General features: G+C 45.3%; 2 protein-coding genes across 2 annotated transcripts; both read right to left on the bottom strand.

Annotated features, from left to right (window-relative positions):
• Positions 1–8,400, bottom strand: lats1 (large tumor suppressor kinase 1). The gene is made up of 8 exons (XM_083898967.1): positions 8,350–8,400; positions 6,549–6,981; positions 6,004–6,124; positions 3,615–5,053; positions 2,580–3,162; positions 1,622–1,804; positions 1,429–1,535; positions 1–1,339 (listed from the first exon to the last, which is right to left on the bottom strand). Exons 2-8 carry the CDS (start codon positions 6,894–6,896, stop codon positions 812–814), a joined length of 3,309 nt encoding a protein of 1,102 aa, XP_083755093.1. The 5' UTR covers positions 6,897–6,981; positions 8,350–8,400; the 3' UTR covers positions 1–811.
• A 776-nt stretch (positions 8,401–9,176) lies between these two features.
• On the bottom strand, positions 9,177–11,917 carry nup43 (nucleoporin 43; the record flags this gene model as incomplete). Its single annotated transcript, XM_083898355.1, has 8 exons — positions 9,177–9,406; positions 9,918–10,034; positions 10,157–10,308; positions 10,402–10,537; positions 10,626–10,788; positions 10,884–10,961; positions 11,113–11,235; positions 11,798–11,917. The coding sequence occupies 8 exons, from the start codon at positions 11,915–11,917 to the stop codon at positions 9,177–9,179; spliced, it is 1,119 nt and encodes a 372-aa protein (XP_083754481.1).
• Between the last annotated feature and the right edge of the window lie 405 nt (positions 11,918–12,322).

The raw sequence follows: 12,322 nt of genomic DNA, 5'->3' as shown, positions 1-12,322 counted from the left end.
CGGCATCATTGGTAATGAACCAATACCGATAAATCAAATATCGTAAAAAACAAACGAAAAAAACCCCCACAGATTTAACAAGTTACATGTTGTTTGTTTGGGGAATTAAAGAAAGAATTAAATTATTAAAGTCAGAAGTTGCAAGTTTATAAAATGGCCGCCACAGGAGTAAAAACAGTAAAAAAAAAACCACTGTTTTATTTCACTTCCGTCTCGTTTCACGCTAAATCAGTCGTATACATCGTACCGTTAATGTTGCTACGCGGTCTACTCCCAATTCCGACTTATTAAAATGGAACGCCGATTTTACCCCGAAATCCACGACGAAAAAAGAAATTTAAGGATAAACGGTGCCTTCGCGCAAACAAAGGAAATGTCGTACACTGTAAATAATCCTCAGCTGCAGTCATATTAAAGATTAAACCTTTAGGAGGCGACGACGACCGACAGATTCTGCGACTTTTTACACAGGAGCCGCGTTTGTTTAGCGTCTTTAAGCGAAGATAAAACCTGCTTCATATTTATCGTAGAAACGCGGAAAAAGCCGGCGAGACGGAAAACGAGTGCGTACGATATGTGTTCAGACCAGAGCTGCAAACAAGAATATTTTCTGTTTTCTTTGCTTCCAAAAAAAGCAAAGAAATTGTCGTTATTTTGACAAAAATAAGCGTTATTTTCAGCGCTAACTCAGACTGATGAAGGTTTTTTATAAATGCTGTTGTGTTGTAATCCCCTCTACACACACACACACACACACACACACACACACACTCTTAGTATGTACACACAGACGGCTCCTTGAGTTCAGGTTCTACACATACACCAAGTCTCGGCCCTGGGAGGCGGAGCTCCCGGCCGCCTCCAGCGCCGCCGCCGACGCAGCGCCCCCCTCTGCCTCTGCCTCGTCCTCGTCGCCCTCCTCGTACTCGATGGGCTTGGGGCAGCTGTACGGGTGTCCGTTGTCGTCGAAGAAGCGTCGGAAGGTGAACTCGTAGAAGGCGTGCTCGGGGTGCTTGCCGTTGCGGATCCAGCAGCCCAGCGCGTCGTTGAGGTCGTCCTCGCCGTCGCTGTCGCTGCTCCACAGCTTGTCCGGGTCCACGGGGTCGAAGTTGGACGTGTCCGTGGAGTGGGCGATGGTGGGGACGTACGGCGCCGCCTGCTGCCGCAGGTCGCTGGAGAAGTCGATGGCCCGGAAGAAAGCGTGGGCCTTGATCTCGTCCGTGCCGTTCTTGCCGAGCCGGTCCTCGGGGCCGCGGCACAGCTTGACGATGAGGTCCGACGCCTCGGGGCTGAGCTTGGCCGGAGGGGGAATGAGCAGCGAGCTCTTCCAGTTTATTACCTGGTTCAAAGACACAACGAGACGCGCGAGGTTAGCAAATAAATGATGACGGAGGATGCTCGAGATCTCAGCGCGGGACTCGCACATACCTTCACCTGCGTCTCCAGAGGCGTGGTCGCCAGGAAAGGAGGCTGCCCCACGACCATTTCATACAGGATGACGCCCACGCTCCACCAGTCGCAGAGCTGAGTGTAACCTGGACCAGAGACAACGACACCTCCAGTTATCCTTCATACTTTATTTCATCTACAAATTTAGCGTCAGCGTCGTGTTGTCGCGTACCTGTTCGCAGCAGAACCTCAGGTGCGATGTAGTTGGGCGTCCCGACCAGCGAGTGGGCCAGACAGCGCTGGTGCTGCCGGGCCTTCCTCCTCTCCAGAGGCTTCAGGCGGTCAGTGCAGCGACAGTTACCCGGGTCCTCCCACTCCTTACTGAAGTCCATGCTGTCCTGCCTCACGTGGTCTCCTGGAGAGAGAAGATCATCGAGAGGACAACGGTCACAACGGTCAGTTTCCTTTTCCCTGACTGTTATCATTCTTGTCAGCTGATGTATCTTCACCAGTTGAAATTGAAGATCTCTCATCCAAGAGACCAAAACATCTATATATACTCAGTCTGAAGGCTGGATAACGGACAATAGAGTCTTCTATATAATGAGCCTTCAGAGGCTAAATACCTGGATTTTTGACTTTTTCACTAAAAGCCCAAACGAGAAGAATAAGTTCAGGAAAATCCACAGAAGTTTTTGTATCATATCAGATTTTTTTCCACATGGAACCTGTGTTTTTGGAGTCAGAAAATGCTGCTTTTGGAAAATGAAAAACCCAGAACTGAAGAAGCCTCTTGAATGAGACGTGAAACATATTTAACTTTACTCGAGCACTTTCTGCTGCCTTCAGCTAAACTGCTGAAGATGATTATGACTGTGTTCTCCTTATTCTAAGGGAATGTTCACATTACTAGACTACTTGTATGTTCTGACTCAGATCTGATGTTATGTGGACAAGAATCTGATTCTCATGTCACTCCAGTATGTAGTCTTAGATCGGACACATATGATATATCAAATCAGAATTCCTGCAGCTTTTTGCCAATAACAACACTGACATCACCAACCTGCAACCAGAGCTCAGCAAAGCCAAACAAGAATGGAGTTAAGTGGCGCCCTCTACAGCTGAATCACCCTTTCTGGCCTTCAGTGCAGAATGATCTCGCAGAGAAAATAAAAAGTCGCACTCACCGCTCTGGTAATACTTGGAGTCGTGCGTCCAACGGAAGCCGGTACAGAGTCCAAAGTCGGTGAGCTTTATGTGTCCGTCTCTGTCGATGAGGATGTTGTCGGGTTTGATGTCGCGGTGGATGAAGCCCATCCTGTGGACGCTCTCCACGGCGCAGGTGAGCTCTGCGATGTAAAACTGAGCCAGCTCCTCTTTGAAGATGCCGAGCCGGATGAGGAGGCTCATCATGTCTCCTCCCGGGATGTACTCCATCACAAAGTACAGGTTGTCCTTGTCCTGGAAGGAGTAGTAGAGACGCACCACCCACTCGTTGTCGGCCTCGGCCAGGATGTCCCGCTCGGCTTTCACGTGGGCGACCTGGTTCCTCAGCAGCACGTCCTTCTTACGCAGCGTTTTCATGGCGTACAGCGCTCCCGTGTCCTCTTTTCTGGCCAAACACACCTCGCCGAAGGCGCCGATGCCCAGGGTCTTGATCCGCTTGAACATGGACTTGTCCATCTTTGCTCTCTTTAGCCGGATGTAATTGGACTCTTTCTGGCAGAGCATCATGCGCATCTGCTCCTGGGCTTCTGGAGACAAACCCACCTGAGCACAGGACAAAGTAGAGGGAGTTAATCTCAGATTATTGTGTCAAGAAAACATAAAACGCATACAATAATCAACACAACCAAATGAAACAGGGTGCAAAACAAGACAAGACATGATCATTGAGATGAAGTCCATGACATGCATTTCAAAAGTCACATGTAGTGCAGTTAAAATACACAAAAAAACAGACTCAACAGCAGCTTACTTGAATAATTGATGTGTGTGTGGACTATTGTGTGTCACAGGACAGCAGAGATACCTTTACCTTTTTTAGATCGGCTGTTAGTGAAAGCGAGGAGAGACAGGAAGAGAAAGAACAGCTCAGAAACAAAGTGAAAATATACAATAAAGACATTTCAGAGACAGGAAAAAAAGTCGGAAAATAGCAAGAAGATTCATCGTAAATTGTGATAATATTCCTTCTACGGAGGTCGTTATTCATTCCTCACCCTTTGCATCTCGCTCTCCAGCTGCTTCCTCCTCCTTATCCTCATCTGATGGTTCTTGAGGATGTTCTCCACGTGCTGCTCCATGAAGAACTTGAAGGCCTGAGGCGAGTACAGAGCCACTCTGCCGGACTCTCCTCGCCGCTCCTCGTCTTTCTTGTTGCGGCGCACGGGAACGGGCGACGTCGTGATCTGTTTCTTCTCCTTCTCTGTCGGCGTAGAACTTTTCGGGTTTTCTGTCGCCTTCTCTCTGGTACCGTCACCACCACCGCTGCCGCCCTCCTCCTCAGCGGGGTCATCCCTGCCCGAGCTGAGTTTATTCACGCCTGGATCGTACGCAGGAGGGAAGGGTGCTGCTGCCTGCTGGAGCAGGTGTTTGGGGTAAGGTGGAGGAGGTCCCTGGTAGCTGGGAACTTCTGCTACGACGGGGATATGGGAAACGGGAGCTGGAGGTTCTTGGTAGGCGGGCGCAGCTGCAGGGGGTGGAGCCTGCTGCAACCACGGCGGGTGCGTGGGGGCGACGGCGGTGTGCAGCTCGGGCTTGTGAACGCGGATGCTCTTGACCGGCTGCAGGATGGGAGCCTGGGTGATGGCGGTGACCGTGGTGGCGGAGGGTTGGGAGCTGGACGGATGCGGCGCTCTGCCGTTCAGCTGGTGGTTGTTGAAGGAGTTGGAGTGGACCGGCTTGTTGTGCTGCCACGACGGGGACAGGTCCTGGTTGCTGCTGTTGCCGGACGACGACTGCGCTTGGTTGGAGACCAGAGGGGGCTGGGACCAGGACTGAGGAGGACCTAAGTTGCACAAGTCGAGGTTGTGACTGTTCCGGTTGGGCACCAACATGGACTGAGGGATGTTTCCGCCATTGACATAAGATGGAGAAGATGAAGGTCCGCCTGTCTGTAACTGGAGCTGGTCTGTAGGACTGTGCCGGCTGCTCTGGTTGACCGGATATGGTGGAGGAGGAGGCTGTCGGCTGTTCCCAGCCATGTAGTCTGGCTGTGGGGAGCCGTTCTGAGACCAGCTGGAGGGAAAGTTGAACTTACTCCCTCCCGAGCTTTGCATGATGATGGGCTGGTGGCCCACAGACACTGGACTCATCCCACGCTGGTTCTGAGCCGCTGCAGCTGGATAGCCATCGGGCCAGGCCCCCTGAGGTACCGGGGAGATCCGAGGCACCAGGTAATCCATGTTCCCAGAGTAGCGCTTTGTTGACGGGTTGCTGTCCCAGGACGTTGTGCCGGGCATGGCGCCGCGATTTGGTGGAGGGTTGCCTCTCTGGTTGTTAGCAGGGTGACCCTGAGGGAAGGCAGGAGGAGGTCCGGGGCTGTCAGAGCGGTACATCATACCATCGACCATCATAGGAACATGTCGAGGGGCCAACGACTCCTTAGAGCCTTTCCAGCTCGGCCTCCTCAGCACAGCCTGTTGCATATGGGAAGAACCTGTGGACAAATAAAGCCACTATATGAGTCAATAATCGGGTTTATTCTAGTGCTGGGTGGCAACGTTAACGCACGCATGACCAGAAAAAGACGCGTGTGACGTCATGTTTACGTGCCGCGGCACCGGAGTCCAGGCAACATATACCAGTTAGCTCCGTTAGTTCCCGTGTACTGCATATGTGTGCCTCTGTTTTTAAAGTTTAGCGTTACTCCTCACAAATCAGGAGTCACGTAAACATGACGTCACACGCGTCTTTTCCAGTCAGTCATCCATTAAAGTGCCCAGCACTAGTTTATTCAGTAGTGACTTTAAAGCATTTTTAATATTCTTCAATGGTTTAGCATGAATAGAAACATTTATAATAACATGCAACAGTTATATAACACATTACTCTGTCTTGTCTCAACAATTCTGATTTTATAGTGGAGCATTTCCATCTTTAAGATCTTTATCCAAACTAAATCCTTGTTTTTGAACTTCACACGAATAAACAAAGTCACTATATTTATGGAATTTATCTAAAGTAAAACAAAATAGTACAATAAACGTAATCACATTTTTGTGAACCGCTGTAGTCGTATCATATTGTGGGTTTTAGACGATTCCTGGCTCCAACACACCTGATTCAAATAAACGGCTCGTTATCAGGCTTCTGCAGACCATTTAAATCAGGTGTGTTGGAGCCAGGAAACATCCAAAACATGCAGAGCGGTGAGTCTCCAGAACCAGGTCTGAGAACATTCTATGTGAAAAAAACCATGGACCTAATTTCAAGTCGACCTCTTTCTTTCAATGATGCAGTGACTTGCACTCTTTTCTGAGAATGCATTGTCATTTCTTGAAGCAAAAGCCCTGAAATCCTACGAACAATATCGAGGCTAAAGAGAACACGCCTGTCTGGATGGAGGATAAAGAAGAAGAAGCTGGTCCCAGAGGACTGCTCACATACCTGGGGCTTTTAGGCCGCTCGTGTTGGGGTTGTTGACGGCCATCTGTTCTCTCATCGAGTCCTGGTAGGTCACCTTACCCATGTAGTCTAAAGACACCCCCAGACTGCGGGGGTTGCTGGGCTGTGGACAAATAATAAAAAATATATAATTGAATTGTTTTTAGGCCAAGTTTAAAATGTTGCAAATGTGCCGTTAATATATTTAGTTTGGGGTTAATTACATTCACAAGCTGGGAAAGTTGCACACACACATGTAGAATAATAAACTCATTCCAGACTAACTCATTACGGTCGCACCTGTTTTTCTCACACTGGCTCAAAAACAAGCGGCAGCTGCCCAGGTGAGAAAAACACTTTGGTATTGTTGACTGCACGAGCTCGTCATTCCACTTTTCATACTTGTCATTTCCCAAATAATTCTCACGAAAACAATGTGCGCCGTGTGATTGTGCTCCATTACAGAGTTATGTACAGAATGACATTTCTCACAACCTGTTTTAGCGACACTTTAACACGCATTAACACACAAAAAACACTGTTCTCACCTCCTCAAACCCTGCACACGGGGCTTCCAGCGACATGTGTTTGTTCAGCTCAGACCCTGAAGTGTTGGGCTCGTTTGCAAAAGGCATGAGGGATTTCCGGATCTCCTGCAGGGCTTTATGGTGAGGGTTTTTGGGGTTGGTGCAGCGCCATTGTTGCCTCGGATCCTCTGGAAGCCCTTTCCCAGCTCCGCTTGTATCCATTTTCGGTGGGTCTGAAGGTTTGGGCAGGTTGCGCAGGCTATTCCTTATTTCCTGCAGCATTTGCTGGCTGTTGCCGCTGTAGTTGCTCACGGGGAACGTTTTGGGCCTCATCTGTCTGTATCCTTCGGGTTTCTCGCCTCTCTTCATGTAAAAGCATGTACGACAGCGACGAAAGGGGATGAAGAGGATGTCTCTCAGTCTGTCCGCGCTCTGATTTCACGCTGGCATCCTCCTGAAAGGAAATGCACAAAGAAACAAATACGCGATGAGTTGGAATCCAGGGTGCATTGTTATGTTACCTAACAGGTTGGACAAATCAGACGCCGACAGTAATAATTAACTGACACCAGATAAACATTAGGAGTAAAGAGTTTATTATCGGTCAGGAAATAGTTTTTGTGAGACAATTAATTGTTTCATTGATTCATCAGATTATCTGTCAATACTAACAGACGGAATCTGAGCATCTAGGATCTTACAAACTAACTAAGCAACAACCTGGAAACTCAAACATTTAGTGACCTACTTTTTTTTAAAGACAACAAACCACTGTGAGCCAATTCACGACATGTAAAGTAACGAGAGCAAATTTGTGGATAATAAGCCTCGACTCCGAGTTGGTTTTAATAGCTAATTCTGCAACACCCAATTATCGTTTTGGATAAGTAGGTCAGATATTCCAATGTCATGAATCATAACTTCATGTAATTTAAATCAATTACACGTAATGTTTAAGTAAAAGGTTGATCTGGCCAAGCCTCTGGGAATGAGTGGTGTGTAGTAATTATATACGGGCTGCAACTTTGGTCCATAAAATGTCAAAAATGATGATCTGAATGTCTTGTTTTTCAGTTTTAATGGCTTTGTTGTTATATGGAGCAAAGAAACCATAAAATATTCACATTTAAGAAGCTAAAGAAAACACTAAAACCTATAAATCACTTATCAAAATAGTTGACGATTTATGTAATAATCGATTAGTCGTTGCAGCCCCAGTAACAACCAAAACAAAGTGCAAAATGTATTGAAACTATATTTAAATGAAGCATCATTGACAGGTGGATTTAATTGCTATATAGTAGTAATCTCAGATAACACGACACGCTTCACTGATAATAAGCAATTTAGCACCATTAACAACATTTTTATCACTAAACAGCTTTTATTTCACCACATACCTTTTATTTTAAAAATAATTCACTGACATTAAGATGTAAGATTATCAGCCTCAGAATCAAAATAACAACCTTCGCTCGTCCACTTGCTGCTAGCGTCGTTAGCACAGTCGGCTAACAGCTCGCTAACTTTAACGCTAATCCTCCTGCGTCGAGGATGCTAACATTAAACCCCCAATTTGATCGCCAATTTTAAGCTGAACACCTCCGACATTTGGCGGCCGAAACATGCCGCAGTGTGCGGTTGTCTTAATTGTTTTTATCGGCATTGAATCTAACGGCGCAGCTGTTTCCTCCGCGGGCCTGTGTGCCTTAAAGGCATCCATTTGCTGCTGCTGCTGCTGCTGCTGCCACTGCTAGGCTAATTCAACAACAGGTTGGGAATTAGCCTGCTAGCTCGTTTGCCATACTGTTTGACAACTCACCCGTGTCTGTAAGTCGACCGCTTCTCTCGACGCTCGTCCCGCTTCGACCACACGAACGTGTTACTCGACGTCTAATCGGCGACGAGGACACGCGAATTAGTCGTCTCACAATGTCCTGGTTGTGGCGAGCAGGTTGCTCGTTGCTAGTCGTGTTGAATTCCTGGGATGTCTGAATGACAAGTAACACACTCGAGCCCCAAAGCGAGACACAGGAATGTCACGGAGAACTTCCGCTTCTTTCACAATAAAATACTATTATATAGTATAACTATATTACAACTATATAATCATTACTTTACGCATCAACGAACGAAATGATTTACCTCAGCATTCGGAAAGTTCTTTAAAACAAATTTAAATTAATACATTAAAGACCGTTTCAATCTATGGAGAACGGCGCTACTGTACACGGATTTTAATTTGAAAATAATTTCCAGAAACACTACTCGATGACACTGTGGTGAAACTTTACAAATTTCCCGGATGCATTCTCTGCTCTCCTGCCCACACCTCTGAACCTGTGATCCTCAGACATTCATAATCCGATTTATCATGTTTTAAACTCAACATGTAAGACATTTAAACATTTAATAAACTTTTTTGTTTTAATGCTTTTTATTGGTCATTTTTATTTTATTTATTTCAAAACATTTTAACACGCATCCATACGAAAAAAAAAGTACTGCTGAATTAAAAATACTCTGCTGGGAATGGTTAAGAAAATCCTTGAGCGACGATGATGATGATGATGATGATGAACCTTGGATGCACGAACAAACAAAAACAAACACTGAAAGAGCAGACAACCCAAAAAAACACTAAATATTTCAAACTGGGATCTGTCTGTTGACAAAAATGGCCTCCTCGTCCGTCCCACAGACGAGACACTGTCCGAGCACGTCCAGGCTGTTGACCGACAGCGTCTGGCTGGGCAGCATGTGAGTGGTTTCCAGACGAGCTTTACTGGTGTCTCCGCTCATCCAGGCGCTGATGAGCGACTGGTTGCCTCCAGCTGGAGCCATCGCACTGCGAGACACCATGCTAGTGTTCCTGCCACCTGGAAATAATAGAATTACACACATTACACTGATTTTTGTGGTCACTTTGATCACCAAAAAGAACTGTTAGGGATATGAATATGGCTGAAACTAATTATTATTTTCATAATTCATTAATTTGTTGATTATTTTCTCTAGTAGTTGATTTGGTCCATAACATGTCAGAAAATGTTGAAAAACGTCAACATTTTGTAGAGAAACACAAACTGATTAATTGTTAGATGATGTTTAATTTAGTAATCAATTACTGATCAATTAATTGTTAAATATGATGTCGAAATATCCTCTTAATATGTAGGATTTAGCCGTCATGTATAATTAGCAATTAACAGCTCTATTATGTGATGTCCTGAAGGCAACTAAAACAAACTTATTTGCAATTTTGTTAAATGTTTTAAGGTTATAAAATAATTTTTTTTTGCAGAACTCGGCAAAAATTTATTTGGAAAACCAGTACTTGTCATATCTGTAAGTTAAAATGAATAGGGAACATGTAATAATGAGGCTTACCTTGTAGGAAAGAGGGCATGTCTGAAGGCGAGGATGTTTCCCAGTGCAGCAGCGAGCCGTCCTCTGAGCAGGTGAACAGATGGTCTGGGTTGGTTGGGTGGAAGTGGACCTCCCACACTGGACAAAAACGCACAGAAATGTTTTTTGAAAAATCATACTTTTTAACACATTCCTATATAAAACAAATTAAATGATAAAATGTGGTTGAATTACATTAACTGGTCACAATGAACTCTTACTTTCAGCAGAGTGTGCCTCCATGAGTGAGAAGGGAGCGTTGCCTTGCCTCACATCCCAGACACAGAGCATGCCGTCCTGGCCTCCTGTGGCCACAATGTGCTGCTGGTTTGGATGTCGGTCTACACAGTGCAGAGGAACTCTATCGCCTGACCTGAGAGGCATAAACACGTCATTATTGCTTATAATGAAGGTGTAACGTATAGAACAGAAAGTGTATTTTTTTTTGTGTGTGTGTATAACTAACAGGGAGAGAATCTGGGATGGCGAGTTGCTCTGTTGTCTGAAGTCCCACAGCTTGAGTTGACCGATAGAGTTCACCGTCAAAATCTCTGTCGTCCTCAGGTACGTCACAGCATGAATCGTGCTGCTGTCTGCGTTCTCTGGTCCAAAAAACAAACCAACATGTCAGCCATTTTATTTTGTTCACGCAAATTCAACTTTCAAACTTCAATTCAATTCGATCCTCACCTATGGTTCGAATCACTCCTTCCTGGTCGGCTCTGAAGACGACGATCCTGCCGTCTTCACCGACCGAGACGATCTCAGGACTGCTGCACACCACGCCAGTACACGGGGCGTTGTCACACGGGTAACGATGTGTTCTCGCCCATTGCTGAGTAACGGATATCGTCTGTAATCACAGGAGAGAGAGGATTAAATAAGAAATCAGATCATTTATTTGCCCCAAGTTTCTTAGGGAGACTCTGAGGGTGTAACAGTCTATACCTGACTGTTTGGGTGGTGGCGGTAGATGGTGACGGCTCCGGTCGACGATGCTGTGACGATTCTGTCTTGATCCAAGAACTGCAAAACAATACAGAACAAAAGTGAAATAAGCCTTGTAGCTTTATATCTGTGTCATATGTTGTTTTGACAAAAAGTCTAATTACTTGCTCTCATCAGACGATGAAGCCAGAAATAATCTACAACATTTGGAAGTGATTAGGAAACTTACCTGAAGGTCTAGAACATCTCCGTCATGCTTGTGTTCACATAAAAGCTGTGGTTCTCCTTCGAAACCATCGTCCATGCCAGGACTTCCATGGTTCGCAATGGACCAGAGGGATATCTTGTTATTCTGCAATAAACACATTAGGACATAGTTAGTGCTCTGATACCAAATACCAGAGTGTTTACTGGTGGAAAGAAACATTATATACTGACAATTAACACATTAAAATGCTTCTTACGCGTTACTACATAAATAATATTTACTTTTATACTATTACATTTAACAAAGTAGTTCTGAAAGGGACCATTCAGCTCAGAAAGTAAGACTTATAAAAAGAAAATCAACAAAACCTGACATGCTACTTCTGTCCTCCTTTTACCACTTACTACCAATAATCTGCCTTCTATTCGGTAATTTATCAGCCAAGTCTATGCTAACGTGTATGACTACATGCTAGCCAGGCATGAATATGTATAGTTTAATGTTCCCTGCAGCAAATAGAAGATGTGTCAGTGCTCTACATTCACGCCGAACTCGCACTCAACGATCCATAACACGTCTTAAGTCATTATCTGACAGTGACCGGACTTCTTCGGCACACAGGCACGAAATGAAATAAAAATATCGCTTTTATCAAACGTAGTTTGGTGCATTCAGAGTAAATATAACAACTGTCAACTTTGCCCACCTCGTTGTCCCACGAGCCGGTCGCAAAGATGTCGGGCTGCTGTAGAGTCGAATGTGATACTGGTTTCCATCTGGTTTTACTGATTTTCTGGGACACGTATTTAGCATTTACACTCTCCATTTAAAAGAAGAAGAAAAAAAAGAAACAGACTCAGGCACTTTAGATTCAAAAGACGTTAGCTGACACTAGCTTAGCATTCGTAGCCAGAACCAGGAGATACGCGCCTGTAAATCCACTACGGTAGCGCAGAGGGGACAAACGAGCCAAAATCAGTTTTAATGGTGGTTGGCAACCGCGGCTGCTACTCGGCGCATTACCGCCACCTACTGGTTTGGGGTGAGGAGTAAAAGATTGGCAGGCAAAAACTACAATACCACTAATTCAAAAGACTTTAGCGATAGAACTCGAAAAACAAATAAAGAAAACAAAAGTCAGTTTTGACGCTAAAAAAGAAATGGACATGTAGTTTTAAGAGGAACTTAAATGACAGTAAAGTAATGTAAAATGTGATACTTTCAAATAAAG

The sequence above is a fragment of the Microchirus variegatus genome, assembly GCF_963457635.1.
Source record: "Microchirus variegatus genome assembly, chromosome: 12".
Taxonomy (NCBI): domain Eukaryota; kingdom Metazoa; phylum Chordata; class Actinopteri; order Pleuronectiformes; family Soleidae; genus Microchirus; species Microchirus variegatus.
Note: the sequence above shows the minus strand (reverse complement) of the source record. Positions and strands in the feature narration are given on the sequence as shown.

Excerpts from the sequence above, each read along its gene's own strand:
- lats1 (XM_083898967.1), bottom strand. The coding sequence starts at position 6,896 with ATGAAGAGAGGCGAGAAACCCGAAGGATACAGACAGATGAGGCCCAAA. Across the intron at positions 3,163-3,614 it reads TGGAGAGCGAGATGCAAAGG|GTGGGTTTGTCTCCAGAAGC; the intron begins GTGAGGAATGAA and ends TCCTGTGCTCAG. Across the intron at positions 1,536-1,621 it reads TGAGGTTCTGCTGCGAACAG|GTTACACTCAGCTCTGCGAC; the intron begins GTACGCGACAAC and ends TCTCTGGTCCAG.